This window comes from Dermacentor albipictus, chromosome 9 (genome assembly GCF_038994185.2).
Source record: "Dermacentor albipictus isolate Rhodes 1998 colony chromosome 9, USDA_Dalb.pri_finalv2, whole genome shotgun sequence".
NCBI lineage: Eukaryota > Metazoa > Arthropoda > Arachnida > Ixodida > Ixodidae > Dermacentor > Dermacentor albipictus.
In genome coordinates, this window is record NC_091829.1 from 38,706,520 (window position 1) to 38,727,055 (window position 20,536).

Below are 20,536 nucleotides of genomic sequence, written 5' to 3' on the forward strand. Positions count from 1 at the left end.
CCTTGCTTCTTATCTGCGAAGTGTCTACACTACGATTCTCGTTATGCGTGCATCTCGCTATACCGAACGAGCAACGCCTAATTATTGCGCACGCGCTCAATTCGTGGCGCGATATACAATGGCGGACGGTTGCGTGTCGGGGGCGGGTTATGGCGCACTGTCCCGTGGACGGAACGGTCGCTTTTGCACGCGTGCGGGTGCTTCGTTGTTTCGTAAACACGACTGAATTAAAGGCTCCGTAATCTAGGGGAGTTATTAGTTATCAGGAGTCCACCTGTCCCGTCGAAAGTTTGTGCTTATATTATTCCAATAATGAACCAACTGTCCCAGCAACATATTCTGTTAAGTTTTTATATAGCCTTCAGTAAACTTATATAAAAAAAAAGCAGTTGTATTTCCTTAAAGGGCAGCTGAAAGGTTTTCCAGAAAAAATGAGTGAACATCTGTACATAATGATTTTCAACCCCCCGAATTCGAATATCGTGTCGAAATTGAGCGAAAGAAAGCGCAAATATATTTTATTTCGACGAAAAGTGCAGCAGCGGACACGCCCAGCTCGCGCGTCTCGTTTCCGCCTGTGATTGGTCGGTGCGCCTCGTGACGTCAACTCCAGCAACCGACCGCTGCCGCTACACATGAAGCGCGGTGCCAGGTAGTTTGGTGCTGTTTTTCTGAGACGGTAATGGAAAATTTAGAGAGACTGCGTTTTTTCTGAGGAGTTCGGCGTTACTCCCTACATGTACGAGGCGATTGCGAAGAGTCGGCCTCTCGAAGAAGCAAACGATCCTGGTGCGAGCAGTGCTTTCGACACGAACGAAAGCAAAGTCTTGGGATCTCCTCGTGTTGGAAATGCTCTTTGGTGAATATGTTTTTTTGCAAAGCGATCTAGTGATCTCGCCGATCTTTCGCCGTTCTAGTGAGCTCGTTTCCGGTCAAACAACTGTAGTGTTGTGTTCCTGCATGCCTCCTCGTGGAACGTAAGCGGGGATGCGATCGTCGGCAATTTTGCGCTGTCCAAAGCTGCCGGCAGTCTACAAAGACGGTTTAAACGCGTGAAAAGCTTCCCGGTTCATGCAGTACGTGTAGTGACTTTCATCTGTTGACTACCACTCACGTTGACTACCACTACCACTCACGTTGATTACCACTCACGTTGATTACCACTCACGTTGATTACCACTCACGTTGATTACCACTCACGTTGACTACCACGCACGTTGACTAACACTCTACATACACGCAGACGCACCAACAAAGGAATGCAGGGTCGATCGAAGCAGATTACGATGGCACGCACGCAGAAACAAGCGTGGTCAGGCACGGTCGCGGACAGAGTTGACGTCACAAAAGCAGAGTTGACGTCACAACACCACGGTTTCCGGTCTCCGCTCCGCTCGCTCACTCAACGGGGGGCGGAGCTACAGCGCAATTTCAACCGACGATTACGTCGCTCCTAATTGAAAAAAACCCGCCAAATTTTACCTACATGGTTTATAAGGTTCCCGCATCCGTATAGGAGCGTCTTATTGAATTCGATAGACTCTTCAGCTTCCCTTTAAGGGAAGCGCAGTTGTTTCTCTGGAATTCTTAAGACGATGGTCGAAGGACCTGCATGGCGAAACTCAAGACACACGATAAGGAGAAGTAATAAGCTAAGCTGAACTTGTGAATTACCTTTCTACAATAGCAAAATGGCTGCTCTTCACTTAAGAGGAGACTCGGTAAGCTAGAAAATACTCAAAAACAACAGACACGTGGCAACGCCGCCTTGATCTTCCTGCACCGGCGCGACCAGATTTCAGCGATTCTGAGAGCGTCTAATGGAGCCTAGCTTGGTATATGAGTAAAGAAAGGCGTACATTAAGCTTCTATAAAGGAGCCAAATTATTTCTCCACAAGGAAGTTTCGAGAACATTTCCCGGGTCGTAATGTAACTAATTACGTGGAAGTACTTAGAAATCGGCTGCGTCGCACTGCCGTATCGTGGTACCACGGTGTTTAGGACAGAGTTTGCCCTTTATTTTCCCCAGTAATAAACATTTTGGCGAATGCGGATGATGCTGCCGTTTTGAAAGCATACACGACTAGAGGGAACTGATTTAATGTCGCAAGTTTTTTTCTTCATAAGGGAACTAACGAGAAACATATCAAATGAGCAACTAGGTAATAAAGTATTTTTAAATGCTATTTTCGTTAAGACAAGGTTACTAGCGCTAACTAGACTCGCGGGAAAAAAGTTGGGACAGGACAAAACGCTATAGTTCTTTTTATTCGGTTAGTCTTGTTAGCGCTAGGAACTATGACTCAGCAAATGCATCAACACCAACTAGCCCAACTTTCTGCTCCATTTTCGTTAATTTCGCAGTTGCAGTTTAATCGTTATAGACACAACGGTCAAAGTTTCGATTTCTTTAATTTCGCGCACGTAATCCCACTCCGTTACGTTAGTCTGACGTCACGGATTTCAAAGCTCTTTTTTTTTGTATTTGGACCGTTGTGGCTTGGTACAAATTCTTGAAACTGGATAAGTTCGTTAAGTTCACTCTTGCTTTTTTTTTAGCCGTTGCCCACCTTTCCTGCTAAAGAATGAGTTAGTCGCGAGCAGACGGCGCCAAAATTGATGACGTCATGGCGAACTAGCGCGGCAACTTGAAGGCGGCGTCGCCATAGAGTTTCCTGCAATATACTATAGAGGGAATTCTGGCGCTGCAGTCGCTAGCTGAGTCGCCGTGGGAATGATGGGAAGTGCAGGGATTTGTCCGATCTTCGTGCTCGTGGATTCAGACGTTCCTGCGGATTCGTTTATTACGTTTTGTGTGCCTTCGTTGTCGTAAATTTCAGAGCAAACTATACTTTTCTAAGTGCAGAAGACGTCGCGAACACGCGCAGTCGCTACTAATCGCAATGGTTCAGCTTGTCGAGGTGGCCAAATCGGAACGCGCCAAGCGTCTCGAGGCACTGGCCTGCGGGCTCGATTGCCCGCGATAAATGCAAAAGGGCGTTGCATGTCGCTTGTCGATGCATGCGTCCAAGGTGCAGACGTATGTACCCGAGTGGGTTACAAGATTAGAAATCTTGCACGTGCCGACCTGTAGTCGGTAAACAGCTGACGGTTCTCGGTACTATCATCTTGTTATTCTGTTCTTCTGAGCTAGTAAACTCCGTGCCAAGCGAGGCAATAAAGAGAAAAAAAAAAGCGTCCATGGCCGAATGGTTTGAATATCGGGTGTCTACGCTAGAGCTCCTGTGTTCGAATCCTGTCATCAGACAATTTTAATTAGGTTTGCTTAATTGTTTATTACGCAGTACATTGTTGAAAATGAGTTTACACGGTCACGAAGACAGATGGAACGAAGCTCAGGCAAATCCTGTGCTTCCCACAATCCCCATGCTGGGTCAGGCGCTCCACCACTGCAGCTTCTGTAGACAGTAGCGCCAAAGTTCCCTACAGTAGTTATTGTATATGAAACTCTATGGGCGTCGCCACCCAGTTCCCTTTCCTGCGTTTTTTCTTTCTGGCTTCTATAAACCTCACATAAGAGCGTTGTTTTTGTATTTTATAGAAGGGTAATTTATTAATATATCAAAATGTTTCTCTTTAGTGTCCATTCAAGGCGAAAACACGTGGTCAATGCCTTTCGACATACAGGGGTGAGAATGTGAAGGCGACCCCCTTCACGTTCTCACCCCTGTATGTCGAAAGGCATTGACCACGCGAAGCCGGTCGGTCTGCGCCAGCGGAAGCGCTATCAGTGCCCATATGCCGGCGCCGAGTTTCTCGGTCGGTACGTTTCCGTTCGATAAAACTGGCGCGCGCCGTAGCATGGTGTCATTGTGTGTGCAAGTGTTTTGTTTGGGTGGCCGATACGGAGGACCTGGAGCGGCCGCGCAGCCGCGTGTAGACAAAACAAACGTCGGCGTCGGTCACGCCATGCCGCCGTTTGCGTTTGCCAAAGGGAAAAAAAATCGCGCAGTGCGTTGACGCGAAAGGGCGGCGAGCTCGCTCCGAAGAGGAGTTCGACGGCTCGATGCACTTTCAGGCACCCCCCCCCCCCCCTCCGAAGTACACCTTAAAAAAAGTTTACACCCTTTGAGTCGTATCTTGCCATACAATGATAATCGCCATCTGTCTTGTCCGCATTTCCTTTCGTTAACGCCGCGAGCCCGGTACTTCCCAGTAACGAACGGCATGCGGGTTATCAGCACGACATATATATAAAAAAAAATTATGGAGTTTTACGTGCCAAAACCACTTTCTGATTATTTTATTTATTATTTATTTATTTGTAAAATACCTTACAAGGCCCCTACATGGGGATTGAGTAAGGGGGGGGGGGCATACAATCAAGTACATACAATCTAGTAAAACAATAACAAATGAAAACAGCAGCCAAGTACACAGCCTAAAAGTCAGAGAAACGTATTAGCTACATAAAGCTGCATATGATTACAATAAAAAGGAACAATATAAGTTTGTAACAAACGTATAACACTGCAAGAAAAAGGTAGAAAAAAAAATACAGAACAGTGAGCGTGATAATAATGAGGCGCGCCGTAGTGGGGGACTCCGGAAATTTTGACCACGTGGGGTTATTTTAATGTGCACCTAAATCTACATATACGGGTGTTTTCGCATTTCGTCCCCATTGAAATGCGGCCGCCGTGGCCGGGATTCGATCCCGCGACCTCCTGCTCAGCAGCCTAACACCATAGCCACTGAGCAACCACGGCGGGTAGCATGACATATAGCATTCTCGACAGGAAAGTAGCGGGCGCGGCGTTTTCAAGAAAGGAAACGCAAGTAAGGCAGATGACGATTATCGTTGTGTGGCCGATATACAGCCCAAAGGGTGTGAACTTTTTTGAGAGTGTAAAAACAGTTGCACCCTTTGGGGTGTATATCAGCCACGCAACAATAACCGTCATCTGTCTTGCTTGCGTTTCCTTTCTTGAAAACGCCGCAACGGCTGCTTTCCTGTCGGCAATGCTATATGTCATGCTGATAACGTGCATGCCGTTCGTGACTTGGAAGTGCCGGTTTCGCAACGCTAAAGAAAGTAAACGAGGGCAAGACAGATGACGATTATCGTTGTGTGGTAAATATACAACCGAAAGGGTGTAACTGCTTTTAGAGTGTACTGGTAAAGGAGTGAATATGCTCGCAAGGAGAGCTCGCGACTGCTCGATACACACCCTGGGAGCGGAGAGAGTGCTAAAAACACTTCCTGCGAAAGCGTGACTGCTTCGCCAGGCAGTCGTCATCATCATCACCATCATCAGCCTATTTTATGTCCACTGCAGGACGAAGGCCTCTGCCTGCGATCGCCATGTCCTGCGCCAACCGATTGCAACTAGCGCCCGCAAATTTCCTAATTTCGTCGCACCACCTATAGTCGTATGCCGCCCTCTACTGCGCTTCCCTTCTCTTGGTACCCATTCTGTCACCCTAATGGTCCAACGGTCATCTAATCTGCGCATTACATCACCTGCCCAGCGCCATTTTTTTTTCTCTTAATGTCGATTAGAATATCAGCTATACCCGTTTGCTCTCTGATCCAAACCGCTCTCTTTTTGCAGTATTACAGTTTTTTTAAATTATATTTTAGTGTTTTACGTGGCAAAAGCACGATCTGATCATGAGGCACGCCGTAGCCCGGGGGACTACGGATTAGTTTGGCCACCTCGCCTCCCGAAGTCGTGGGTTAGCGGCACTGAAATATTTCCGTCTCGTCTATTATTGAACCAATTTGGAAAACTCTTGCGGCAGAACGCTGCGTAGAGGGAACGCAAGAACTTCCAGGCGTATAACCAGAATTTTCCATGTGGCCAGGTGAGGGGCTTTATAAAAAGAAATCACGCGAGACTGCCGCGGACTAATTAAGCATGCGTTAAAGTAAAAAATTAAATTATGGAGTTTTACGTGCCAAAACCACTTTCTGCTTATGAGGCACGCCGTAGTGGGGGACTCCGGAAATTTCGACCACCTGGGGTTCTTTAACGTGCACCTAAACCTAAGTACACGGGTGTTATCGCATTTCGCCCCCATCGGTGCGTTAAAGTAAGAAACGCGCGGAAGATTTATTATCGTTATTCTCGTGTGACAAAATATGCGCACTATATTCAGCAGTGGCAGAGTGTGACTTTACATTTCAAGTCTAATACTTCTCTACGTTACATGACTCGAAAGCTGCAGGCGTCGAGTAAACATCGTTCATAGAATACGTTAGCGTTTAAATGAGTGCGTGGGAATACTTGCAAGGATTTAGAAGCTGCGCCGCGCGCTTCTCGAACGCGCAAGGATGAGAATTAAAATAAACGGAATCTTTATTTCGACATTTTTATCGCGTTCTTATACGAAAAAAAAAACTAAAATCGCAGTCAATATAAACAACCACGTTTGCCGCCAATATGGGGGAAAAAATTGTTTTCACAGTATGCTGGCGATATGTAGCATAAATGCGTTGCGAGTGTGATATATAGCTTTTTCACCATATATAGCGTGTTAGCAAGTAAGAATATTGTGAAGCATTTTAATTTGAAATGCCGTATCTGGCCATGCTATGACGACGTCATGACACAGACCAAGTTCGCTGACGTCGTGTAACGCGGTGACGTTGCTCGTAAAAAAAAAAATAACAGTAGTAATAAAGTGCTGCGCTTGGCCTCAGGCTTCGCTCGCGTGGGGCCGGCAGCTGCAGCCAAGGTCGATCCAAATAGGTCACGAAGCTTCTGGCGAAAAAAAAAAAAAAAGAGCGATTCAGAACAAACCGTCACCGACTTCAGCGAGTGTGGTGACGTGTAAAGTCCGCGGTGGTATAGACGATTTTACGTTCGATTAATGGGCGCCCCCATTTTGGGCTGTTACGCAAAGAATTTCTATGCTTTGTAAGAAGTAAAGCGACGTAAGATGGTCACGAAACGCTGAACGCATTTATACAACTATTTTCATGCTCGCGAATCGACTGTATACTAACAGTCCTTTAGAGACAGAAAACAGCAGCGTTAGCAGCCCAAGATGGCGGCACCTAAAAGACGTGGTGAAGTCCCTAGTCGGATGGCGGGGCATTTTAAAATACTAGAGGTGTGCGAATTGTGATTTTTTTTTTTTTGAGACCGAATCGAATGATGCCAGAAGCGAACTGAAGCTAATGTTGAGTAATTTTTCGGATAATGAACGGACCGTTAATCACAATGTTCGCATCCAAGTATTCTTAAGGTGAGCAAGTTTCTGTCATTGCATAGTACGATGTGAAGCGCGTTGTTTATTGAAAGCACAAATTGGAGCATTACGGGGCAAACGAGTAGTTTCTTCGCATGCACACGACTCTTCAGAGAATTCGAATGATTGCTGCGTAAGTGTAGAGCTGCCTAAGCGACGTCGCAAGTTCCTACGTTTTATGGCTATACTTTGCCCGAGGGGGCGGAAATTTATCTACATTTACTCCAATTTTGTGTTTGATTGAATGCAGTTGAGGCTTTGAAATATTCGAAATTAGAAAAAAAAATATTCGCATTTACAAATAGTGACCAAATCGAAGAGGACACTATTCGATTCGGTATTGGAAAATTTCGAATATTCGCACACCTATAGAAAATACAGCTCTAAAGGCAGGCCACCAAAACAGAATTCGCACCTTTGAGAACAAACGGATTTCACTCCTGTTTTTAACGGGTATGACGTCACATTTTTTTTTTTCGCCGGAAGTTGTTCCCTTGTCACGAAGATGACGCCAAGCCTTGTGGCCTTAGTTGCATTACATTATCATCGCTAGAGTACAGAGCGTATACTGTAACTACTTCTATTCATTCTGTGGTAACTATGAACCGCCGATTAACCGTCATGTTTTGAACGTATGGGCTTCTATGGAAGCTTCGAAGCATCGCTACCTTGTATGTTTACTTTGCTACAGCCGCATAAATCGCATGAACTGAGTAAGAAAATGTATCGTGACGCCACAATGATGCATCCGCTTCCTGGGTACCGTCAGCGCACATTACTTATACTAGCTGTCTACGCAGCGCATTCAATGAACTTACAAGAAACGCGTTAAGTAATGCATCAGAACGTGCCTTTAACGTTGCGCGAAAGCGGTAGATTTATGCACCTTGGCACGGTGTGTGCGCTGTGGTTTGCTCACTCGCTTATCGAGGGCGGTATACCTTGAACCAATATCGCACGCGTCTGCGCCTCTGTATTCGCACGTGCGTGCTTGTGCTAACCGCATGTCTGATGATGTCACGCATTATTGAATGGCGTACCTCTACGCCGAAGCGTTACATTCAAGCATCCATTGAATAGGTGCATGCCTGGTTGCGCGTGTCTGGTGTGCTCGATGGTTGATACCTTGGCATGCATGACTTCCTGTAAGTGATACGTACGTTGAAATCTGCTGTGCCTTGTATACTGAGAAGGCTGGAGTACACCGCGTCCCCGTGTTTCCGTATATATATTTGCTTCCCAGTGAACCGGTTAAAACAAGGACGATTTTGCTTCGCCGGCGTACTACACTCCCCTGTTGTTTGCCGTACTGCGTGGGTCGTGTCGGTCAGAGGGGCCACGTTGGTCACTTCACCTCGACGACTGCGGCGTGCTATGGCTTTCTGTCGTGCCGTATGCAATCTATGCACCCAGAGCACAAGCAGCGTGCACTCTGCTCCGTATCGACGTGAGTGTACGACTCACTCATTCTATATATATACTCGCATACTCAGTCGCTGGCTCAGTCTATAGTTATGCAAATCTCGCTTATACGCTTGCTCAGTTTTACTCTACTCGCCGACTTGGTCACCCAACGAATTGTTTTACTTACGGAATTGGTACTCCAACTGGTTAATTTATTAACCATCCAGCTAGCTCACTCAGACGCGTAACTCAGTCGTTCGTATAAGCTTATGCCCACCCGCCGTGGTTGCCTATATAGTGGCTTTGGTGTTGCGCTTCTAAGCACGAGCCAGACCGCGGGATCAAATCCCGGCCCCGGCGGTCGCATTTTCGATGGAGGGGCGAAATGCAAAAAAAAAAAGAAAAAAAAGGAAAAGAAAGAAAAGCGTCTGTGTACCGTGTGTTTGGGGCACGTTAAAGAAATGGTCTAAATCAGTCCGGAGAACGCCCCCAACAGCGTGCTTCATAATCAGATCGTGATTCTTGGCACGTGTACAATGCATTCAATGCATTTTTTTTTAATACGCTCATGCCTGACTGTTGGAGTTGATCATTACTCATCCGTGCCCCATACGATAGCGCCGTAGAGTCTTCGTGTATATATATATATATATATATATATATATATATATATATATATATATATATATATATATATATATATATATATATATATATATATCTATAGCATAGCAAACAGTTTTGGCCTGCTGCTCATCAGGGGGTAGACAACACCGCGTCCCGACGCAGTTGTGCATCCACTCCGGTGCTATCGCGCTGTAACGAGCCCGACAACCCGGAGTTTATATAGTAAAGCGAGTGCGTCGGCCCCGCCGACGCAATAGAAAAACCTCGCAATAGACCTCGCAATAGAAAAAAAAGAAATAGTATAGTGCACGTAACATCTGCGATTCTGCACTCCAGAGCACAGTTGGTGATATTGATAAAAGGCATTTGTAGCTTTCTACAAAAGTTAGAGGGAACTGTTACACTCTACGGTCGCAGACTCTGAGACTACGATTGTACAGTTACAACGAGAATTTGTGCAAGCTAATATTCGTTATTATGACTTCAAATGTTGTTTGTAATGACACAAAAGGAAGACGGCACAATGAAGATTTCGTACGAGCGAAGTATGAAATCTTCATTCACCAGATTTAGACCACTAGCTTCTGCATGCCTCGTTATAAATAAATCAATAAATAAATCACTCTATAACCTTAAATTCCACGATGCGGATATTACATAAATGATGAATAAGGTACGTACCGATGAAGTATACCGGTGACTAGAAAGAAAAAAAAACGAGGACACCTAAGCGCTCTTTTAAGTTGTGAATGCGAAAGCATTAATGTCCAGTTGAACGCCGCTGATAGCGTTCCTTCGAGTTATGAACTCATCGCGGGCAAGCGAACGCGTTGAGACGCTTGGCCATAGGCAGATGCACTTCGATCCGTGACGTCATGCTACTTTGCCCTACTGCCATAGAATCTAATGGGGATGCTCCCGAGTCAGCAGTGGTGATATTGACGTCACCGCTTTAGTAACGCCGGGCTTAGCTATGGAAATTATGGTCCAAGTGGCATGATGTCATAATGCACAGTGCACAGGCCTGCCATCTAGGAGGCGCTGATTTAGCCCAACGGGTAAGACACTGCTTCTGAGCTAGGCGTCGTAGGTTCCAAACTTGCATTAATATATAAATACATAAATACATACATAAATATAAAGTTCCTCACAGAAATTACCCAGCCGAAGTTAGAACGCAGACGAGAGCTTGCGCTGGCAAGGAAACGCGCAGATAGCACAGGCTAGCGAGGGTGACGTGGCGTCGCGGCGATGCCCTCTCCCCTCACGCAACACCTGGCGCCCCAGCGCGACAACAGGGGTTCCCGTTTCGCCCGCTCTGCTCCGTCGAGGCCCGCACGTGACCTGGCGTCGCAGCCAATGGGAATTTAGGTGCCGTTTCGCTGCCACAGACGCCGGCTTTTTGGCTCAATGGGCCGTTTGAATAATAATAATAATATATGGTGTTTTACGTGCCAAAACCACTTTCTGATTATGAGGCACGCCGTAGTGGGGGACCCCGGAAATTTTGACCACCTGGGGTTCTTTAACGTGCACCTAAATCTAAGTACACGGGTATTTTCGCATTTCGCCCCCATCGAAATGCGGCCGCCGTGGCCGGGATTCGATCCCGCGACCTCGTGCTCAGCAGCCTAACACCATAGCCACTGAGCAACCACGGCGGGTAATGGGCCGTTTGATGCTTTCGCATCTGTATATTGGCAACAGTTCCTGAAAATATCGTTTGGCTCGTGATGGCGGTGATATCGTAAAGGAGGCTGTTTTATTAGAAAAGATGGATGGATAAATGGATGGATGGATGGGCGGATGGATGGATGGATGGATGGATGGATGGAATGAGCGTCTCCTTTAGAACGGGGCGGTGGGCTGCGCCACCACGCTCTTGCTATTATACTGCCTAATGTCCTAAACACACACACACACGCGCGCGCACACACACACACACACACACTGAACTATGAACTCCCACAACCAAATTTTCTGATCCCCTATTGCGAACATTTCTTTTGTACGCCTTCGTTTTTTTTTTTTGTCGTTTCTCTACTTCCACCAATCCTCCAATCGCCTCTTACCAGAGATAACCTGCTGTCACCTCTTCGAAACGTGACACACTTGTTGGGTGTCCCGTTTGAACGACACGAGCTGCGCAGTTGGTCGAATGACAGCGGAATATACCGTCGTATCCACAAGGCGTGTAAGCGCCAGGGCTAAACTTCTCTGTTGTGAAACTGAGCACGTGATCACAGCCCGTCGCTACGGGCGTTAACGAAGGTGCTGCTCGTCTGCAGAAAGCCTGCTCAATGTCAACGTTTTTTTTTTTGTTTTTTTATTGTTTTTCCAAAGCACCTACCTTTAACTGCCGCGGCGATTTCGCAGACTGCGCAAATAGCTCTCATGGTACGCCTATGCGGAAACCTTACATTTTCTAAGTTATTCCTGCTTTTTTTAAATTCTTTATTTGCCCAAATTACAGCTCAGGCGAGTGCGAGCTGCAACATCGTGTCTTGCAGCCGGTCATTACAGAGAGGGACGGGGAGACGGCATCCTGCAGCGAAAGGCGTGGTGCACTTATGTGCGCAGTTCTTCCGCCCGCATGGTCCGATCTATGGATGTGAATGGCGGCGGTACGTAAACGTATGCCACTTGTCCGGCAGAGAGAACGGGCGGAGGTTCTCAATCAAAAAGGAATGGTGGTGGCTTCACTTTTCAAAGCAGCAGGCGCGGCTATGGGGACGCCCTAGCGGGTGACCTCGGGGCTAATTTCTACCGGCCGGGTTTTCGTCAAAGGAACACGAAAGAGAAAATTGAGTTCCACTGTGTTAGTAAATTAAAATTCCACAACATATATAGAGAAAAGAAAACTGAACAAAACGGAAAACACAATCATAGGACGCTTGGTAGGGCAGTAATGGCGCAGAAAGGAAAGACGGATTGCGACGCCACTAGCAGTGACGTCATTCATTTTTGACGCAATTTTTATACCAGTAAGAGCGGGCTACACCGTTATACAAGACGGCGAATTAGACTGAACTTAAGAAGCTCCAAAAGCTTTGCTGAACGACAACGGCCGAATATATATATATATATATATATATATATATATATATATATATATATATATATATATATATATATATATATATATATATATATATTGACCTATCGTGGTGTTTTGGCACGAAATTAAAGAAAGTGAGACATTGGCCGCATTGGCCGTTATTTTCTGTTCTACAACGTAATATCATATTACTGCGAAACCTTCCAGAACACTTTACCAATCCAACCTGATTCGGTGTGTCTCTGAATCTTCGTGACAGGTGCCCTATGCTCATCTTCTCTGTGTGGAGAGACACACCGCTCCCATTAGAATTTTCTTTAGCGACGATAAACACGAAGGTAATAAATTACAGCGCTCGATGCTTGTCCTGTCTAAATACTCTATACGTTCCGTGCCACGTACACGTTTTCTTGCACTATTCATTTGCTACGCGTCTCGCGAACTATGCCAAGGTTCTGCACGCCTTTAGCCTTTCAGTGGAAAAACGATCAGCCTATAGTCGACATATACATTAGGAACAGCCTGACGTTGACGCAGCTGCAGGAGCTCGTTTAGTTTTCAAGAGGCGGTCGCCAGACTGGATGGCGACAGGCTTCTGCCTTCGAAGCAGGTTGCAAATGTGGTCCCGTCGTGACAGCTTTCCCCTATAATGGCGCTCCGGTCGACTTGACACTACTTGACGCCAACAAGGAAAGAAAAAGAAAGAAAGAAGAGCTATAGGCAGGCGATTGCGTAAGCGATTGCCGTGTGCTAACGCTCGTGCGATCGAGTGGCGTTTGAGCGCCGAGAAGCTTAACAAGGTTGAACGTGAAGCCATGGTGACTTGCTCACTAATACTATAGGTTTCGTCAATTGTCTATTCGTCGCCGCGGCGCTGCCGTTACCGTCGTAACTATCTGCGAGAGCGCGCGTTTGACGTCAGCGTGCAGTTTGCGCACGGTCCTCTTATTGGTGGCTCCGTACACAGTGACGAAATCGTCGCAGAATGACGTCGACTCTGAATGACGTCATGCTGCCCCTCACGCGGCACCGTGGGCTACTTAACAGCGACAGGGTGCGAGCATCTTCGAGTGGCTCGGGTGGTTGTCCGTGGCGGTGGCGGCGTCTGTCATTACACATTGCAAAATCTTGCACAGATGATTTTCTTACGAAGTGGCGGTAAAGAGTAATATTAAATGAGCATACATCACTTGATGAGTACACGTCCTGTCCTTCCTTAATATCGTCTGTGTAAAACTGAGCGCAATATAACCATCACTTGGTATCTTCGCTTCTGCAATAACGAGACGGCTACTCTTATACAGTGAGAGCCGTCTCGGTATAGGGGGAGGGGGAAGAGAGAGAGAAATTAGCCAGAGAACGGGCGAGGCTGCTTTACAGTTCCCTCACCGCTGATTGATTTAAAACTGATGCAACAGGGTTTTAATCGTACAAGACACGTGGGGTTTAATCGCACCGAACTCGAGTATGCTTCACACTATTAAAAATAAAGAAAGGTGATGTAGTAGCTGCTTAGTTGTCCATTTATTTACTGCATTGGTACAAATGAAGTTGGGAACGGTAGAGTTTGCAAAGTTACCGGCTAAACAAGGTAGTCGCCGTTAGTAATGGGCCTATGCTACCAATTCCAAACGCAGCTATAGCGCCACAGGGTACAATGTTTCTGGCCTATATACCACATATATCGGGCCAGCTCTGGCGTATTTGAGAGCGAGTCCGATATATGCGTTATGTAGGCTAGAAACACTGTACCCGCGTTGGTTCTAACTGCGTTCTTACAACGACTTTTTTTTTTTTCTTAAGAGTGTTGGCGTGTCGTGTGTTGCATTCCACACAGGATCGAGTGCGGTTACACCAACCGGACCGCCGTTGTTTACACCGGGTGGTCATGGGATGACCCTATATCATATCGCCTCTTGTGGCAGCTGTGCGCAGATGATAAGGGCGGAGACGTTTTATCGCGACGTGTTATCGTGGCCGTTGACCGGTCAGCGACTGCGCGTCGCTATAGGCCTTTTCTCCCGTGGCGTGCCATTTAATTCAAGCGATCTCATTCCGACCAGGGAGCTTTCAAGTGGCGAAACTTGCGGATCGAATTGAATACTAATATTCGAAATATTTTTGTAGCTTCTGAACACGATGAAATGTGAAGCTCGAGTATACATTGGAAAGAAAGGCTTGTGTATTTACGTTATCTCGTACGTGTGTATACGATGCCGTCACAATTGGATGTTTGGTAAATTGATGGTAGTTTGTCTACGTGTGATAAACAGCCGATCTGAGCACTTGCTGTTAGAATGCCCGACGTTCAACGGTTGTCGCGATGAGCTGCTGAGCAGGTTCCAACAGCAAGTTAATTTTGCTCGAACTGCGCTGAATGATGTCTTGTTTCCAAAAGGCCGTGCTTCAAACTCCATACGAGGCCCACAAAGGTGTGCTAGAATTCTTGTCAACCGTGGGCCTAACGCTCGTCTGTCATGCTCGTACTCTGCGATAATGTGTGATGAGTTGTGCTTTTCCATCCCTCTTCTTTCTTTTTTTTTCATTGTTCAAGTGGATAGGCGTGATGTACCTTTTAAAAGACAACTGCTGGCCCACTTTTCTTTATCTATTTGTGGTGCTCGTATGTGTTTACGTGATTATAATAACAATAGTAATGAAGTGCTCCGTCATAACAGTGACGGTAAAGAACGAAGCAGCATGTCACCAACGTGTGTTCGCTGAAGCAACTAAGTATGACGTCACAGCAGGCCGCACGTCGTTTTAGAACGATGCAAGCAGTTGGCTAAATGTACTTTTGATCACGGTAGAACGTCGTCTTCGCTTGGAGCTTTCGTCTGTTCTCAAAAGCGCACATTTTGCAAACGACAGCGTCGGCCCTTACTACACGACGTAATGTCACGTGACGTGAAAGACACCCGGAAGATATTCTGTAGGCGTCGGCTGTGTCGCGACGCTTGCCAGTACTGCGGGCACACAGCCTTTAGAATTAACCCGAGCGGGCGAATATTGGAAACTTCGAATACTAATCGAATGGTCTTTCCTATTCGATTCGAGAATTCACTATTCGAAATTGTCTAATGTTGTTTTTCCTGTTCAAGGGACGAAACAGCTATTGAAGTCTCGGAGAACCAAAGAAGAAAAAAAAACTACAGAAACCATATGCGATGTTTGTCAATGTAAGCGAATGAACGAACGACCGAACGTTTTTTCTTGCCGAGTCCGACCATCCACGAAAACATCCGAAAGATCCAAAACGCTATTTCACTTTAAAACCTGTGGAAATATGTGAACACGGTTTTGGATGAGTGCTGGAGTAGAGCCGCGGCTGTTGTGCTCAGAGGCTCAACTTCCTGAGCGTACACACACCGAGCCGAGAATTCAACGATTCCAGTTCGTACAGTAAGCCGCCAGCTTTAGTCTAGCTAAGCTCATCGCTGTTAACACACCTGCCCCCCACTCCAGACGCGCCCCCTTTCAATCGGAATCGTTCCGTCATCGAGACCCACATATGTCGCCCCGTCTTTTTTGTCTTGAATAGGATTGACGCGGTCGGGCATGCTTTGCTTGCGTTGTAAAGTTACCAGGCATGCCTTATAAGGCCGTTCATTGGTGCAGAGAGAGAGAGAGAGAGAAACGCTCGTAGCACTATAATGCCACCATCTGCGCTCGTTCGCGTTTATGCTCATAGCAGGTATATGTACAAGCGTTTCCGCTGTGTGACATTTTTTAAAAGTTATTTGAAAAACATCCTGTATTTCCCCAGAGCGGGCAGTACGAGCAATACTTTTCTTGTTACAACGAGAAAAACAGCAAGAAAGAAGACGCTAATTTTATTTCCTATTATATGCAGCACAAGCGTGCTTCAGGATTTCTGCGTGTGAAGCAGCTAGTGATGTTTATAACACACACGCGCGCAGCGTAAGAGCTCGAACTCGACCTCGATGGCTCTCTGTGATGTTCGGCTGTCGAGCACGAGGTCAGGGGTTCGGTGACCGGCTACGGCGGCGCTATATATCGGCGTGGGCAAAAGAAAAAAGAATAAAAGGGTTTAGGGAGAAGGGCGCGATGCCTTATGTCCACAGTTAGGTCAAAGAACTCCAGGTGTCGAAATTAATTCGGAACTTCAACTACGGAGTCCTTCAATAGCGACCTCCATAAAACCTAATTTTGATTTGAACACATAAGAGCTCGCATGCAGGATACCGTTCCTGCATTTCTCCTCGTGATTTCCGTACGGGTATACTGCGGGATCTTTGGACGGTTTCTCAAGTATAAGCTGCATATAGATGCGTGCTGAAGGCAGTGATTCGGTTTTACGCTGAACAGTTTGCACGTTTCTGGAACTGCAGAGATTATTCGTATCTGGAGCCCGAGCTTTGAATGCCAGGAAACGACTATGCCTAAAGGCAACAGGCGACGTTTCCTTGAAAATCCCGGGCGATTATCCCGTGACGTCAAATAAAATGTGGCAGTGTCTCATCGATAGAAAAAAAAAGCAGAATTAAATTGCATTAGAAAATTAACCAAGGGTACGCCTGGGAACTCTTCTACATACCGCACGCATCCCGAACACGTGGAAGTATTAAAAAATGCGTGACGTCACAAATGAAGTCATCGTACCGAGGTTTAGACGTGACATTAAAGATATATTTTGGTCGCGTCGTGTACTTGGTTTCCACGATGATGGATGTGGCGAATTCTAATATTCCATGCGGTGCTGCTCTTTGACAACTTGCTGCTGCAATATCGCTAATTCACTTTCGCAGCCGCTCGTACAAAACGCACAAAGCAGTTTTACCGCTTCCCGAGCAAGGCATATATACAAATGAATCGGTTTTCTTAGAACAAAAGAAAAAGAAAGAAAAAAGAAAAAAAGTAAGCATGAACATACGTGTCGGTGCACTCCGAGTTCGTCTACAACTCTACTTCTTTTTCTATTGCGTTTGTTTGCTTTCTTTTCGTCGCTGCTGATAATTTAAAGCTTACAGGCGTAATTTACAATCCGTGCATACGTTGTTTATTTTAACATCGCATGCCTATCTCCGTGGTACTCTCTCTCTCTCTCTCTCTGAGTATCTCTCTTTCTGCAATATAATGGAAGGACCGATGTTCTTCGATGCCGTGAAGACATCAGTGAAACAAAAGCAGCTTGTCACCTCAACGTGGTCGCACTGTATAAAGTGGCAATTGACATTCCTAACTAGTTCCTCACATTCCTAACCGGAATGTTAGGAACTAGTAAAACCTTGCGCGCGACGGAAGGCGGCTTGCTTCCTCCCCGCTTTCCTCCGTGGCGTGCTCGACATTGAGCCGCAATCGTCGAGGCTCACCCCTCGCAAGCTTTCACTCGCACATACATCATGCGGCGCGCGCCGACGATTTTGTCGCCCTTGAACTTAAACGGGACCTTACGGCGACGCCGACGGCAGAAATGCGCCTGGAGTATCCGTATAATTTCTATCGCAATAATAAAAATAAGATTTGGAATTTGACGAGTTATAACCACGATATCCGATTATGAGGCACGCCGTAGTGGGCGAGTCAGGGTTGATTTTGAGCACGTGAGGCTTTTTAACGTGCACCTTAATGTAAAAGCATGCGAGCGTTTCTTGCATTTCGCTCCCACATCGAAGTGCGGCCGCCGCGGCCGGAATCGAACCCACAACATCGAGCTCAGCGGCGGAACGCCATAGTCACTAAATTATGCCGCGGCGGACGAATAGCTGGATAGCGTGTCGGGATGAATTCATTTGTGTATCGCTGCGCAGTCTAAGCCGCATAAAAAAGAATAAGGCTCGCGCGGCTTCACAAATAAACTTAAAACCCGCTGTACCCCATTTCCATATCACTAGCATTCATGCCCACAGGGTTTGTAAAGCCCCGTCTGATAGCATCACTGGTGAAACGGCGTCGTGTTGAATCAGGCGAAATGTGTGGTGTCGCACGCCAACGGGTTATCCCGACAATACGCTTCATGCGAACTGTTTCTACTCAAATTACCAAAGGAGAACTCGGACGCTGCAATCGTTTAGCTAGCACGTGAATTGTAGGTAGTAGATGCGTTATCTGCCTTCCTGGTCTAAAGCGACTGTAGTTTTCTGCAGCAAGGAGCTAAATAAGACTGAGCACGTACATTGCGCGTTGTTTTTTTAACGCACTGTGTTTAATACGACCAGCTTGCAAATAAACAGTGTTGGTTGAAGCCGCAAGGACGATGCGAGTAGGCACATCTAGGTGCTAACCATTATTGTCATGCTTGCAGCTTGTGCGACCATTTGTGACTATTAATGCAATTTCTGTAAGGCCACACACGTCATCGAACTCACTGCAATTTCCTTCCCTCCTCTCTCTCCCCGTTATCTTTGTTTTCCCCCTTTCCCATTCCCCCGGTGTAGGGTAGCCAACCGGACGTGATTCTGGTTAACCTCCCTGCCTTCTTCTTATCTATTTCCCTCCTCCTTGCAGCTCCGTAGATACTATAACACCAGAAAATTCTCAGTTTTCGCTGTAAACGTTGCGGTTCGAATGGCCCCGTCTGAGCATCCGTGGCAAAGCGGTGCCTTGTAGGAACACTGTCGCGAAGTACGTATACTGCCGTGCGCAAGGCGTAATCTCGACAGTGCTTCGTGTACAGTGCACATCAACTGCGATAAGCGAGCCCTGATCAATGCGGCTGTGTTCACTTTCTGCCAAGGCGAGTCGCCGTCGTTTTATCACTGCCGCTCCGGCGAGTCGGTCGACGGCCTCGGAAGTCCGTCTATAGATCATTTTCTTTTTAAACAGCGCGCGCCACCAGGGGCCCGTTCCGGTATAGGAACACGTGGCAGGCTCTCACGGCGTGATGCAGGCGGAGACACGCGGTACGTTCGTTACCTGACACGCGAGTAGAAGCCTTCGCTTTTGCCCGCTCCTCGCGTCAGCTGTAGCGCTGTTCCGCCTTTCCATTCTGGGCACGCGGCTATTATTCGCCTCAGCAGATTGCCACACTCGCAAGGAGAAGAAAAAGAATACGGTAGAGAAAAACGAAAATCAGGAACGCGGCGCTTTGCAGACGTCAGCGCTCGCTGTGGCGTGAAGCAGACGACAGACGCGCAGCTGCTTCGAACGTAAGCAAGAAAGAGTTAGGGACAGCGTGGAACTAGACAAACCTTAAGTTCAAGCTACCATTGCTTGCGTGCTTCGAAAGTGTGTTCGGGGGGAGGGGGGGTTCTCCCTCTCTCTCCCCATTTTTTTTTTCGTCTCTGAGATCCTTGCAGTTCGATCGAAGGGTCAGTGTTGCCTGGTGCCTAATTGTAGTTTAAGGACGCGTCATATACGAAATGAACTTCTGCATCCAAGCAACGTTACTTTCCACGTATAGCTTGGACAAAGATGGGGGACGATGTAACATTTTGGGCCGACACGTCTTTAAGAAGCGTTGGTCTGCATAGCTTTCATATCTAAGCTAGACAGGCATCTTTCTGGCGTCAGTCTGCAGGCATTTATTGGTAATCCGAATTATCATGAATTTTGAATCACTACTCCCGCTAAGAAGCGTGACACGTGCGTTAGTGTACGCGGAACAGACAGCTGTACTCACGAACGGTTCTGCCGGCGCTCGCTGCTTGAACGTCGTAGCCAGCGAGATTGGTGGCACCACGGCGCGCGAAGTCCATTGATCTGGTTCCTGTCCGGCATGGATGGCGTTGGTGTCGAAATGCAGCTTGGCGTAGTCGAGCCGGTGGTCATTCAATGCGTTGTTGCTACCCATGTTGTCTGTCTGTCGTCTGCTTCTTCTTCCTTCTCTGTCAATATATCGTATGCGTTCGTGAGCAGACGACACGCGCCGGTGTTGATCGTCTGCTGGAGAGCCCGCCAACTCTACTGCTGCTGTCGCTGCTTTGCCGGCTTGCCGTCTTCTGTGGAGCTTGTTTGACTCCCGAAGCGCCAACAAGCCCCCAGCGGATGCTAGGAAAAAAAAGGCGCAATCAAACAACGAGCAAAAAAATGTTGCCAGGAGAGGAGAAGCTCGCCTCACGCGTGCGTATGACCGGGGAGGAGGAAAGTGCACGCACTCACAGGAGACGCGTCGGCGCCCTCTCCATTGATTTCCCTTTCCGTTTTCCTTCCCTCGCGTGTTGTCTGCAGTTCGTCGGGATATCATCTGCAAGTTCTGCTTCGCCTTGCGCCATTAAATATCCGAAGACAGCATTAGCTGTTTTACGTACGAAAGCGCTGTATTTTTA

At 47.0% G+C, this 20,536-nt stretch overlaps 1 protein-coding gene across 1 annotated transcript in view; it reads right to left on the reverse strand.

The window, feature by feature from the left end:
• The window catches only part of Cth (Cystathionine gamma-lyase), a 34,318-nt gene extending 14,084 nt beyond the window's left edge, over window positions 1-20,234 (reverse strand). Inside the window, exon 1 of the mRNA XM_065449924.2 lies at window positions 19,891-20,234. Within this exon, the coding sequence (XP_065305996.1) occupies window positions 19,891-20,061 (171 nt within the window). The 5' untranslated portion in view covers window positions 20,062-20,234. The remainder of the gene's footprint in view (window positions 1-19,890) is intronic.
• Window positions 20,235-20,536: the final 302 nt, after the last annotated feature.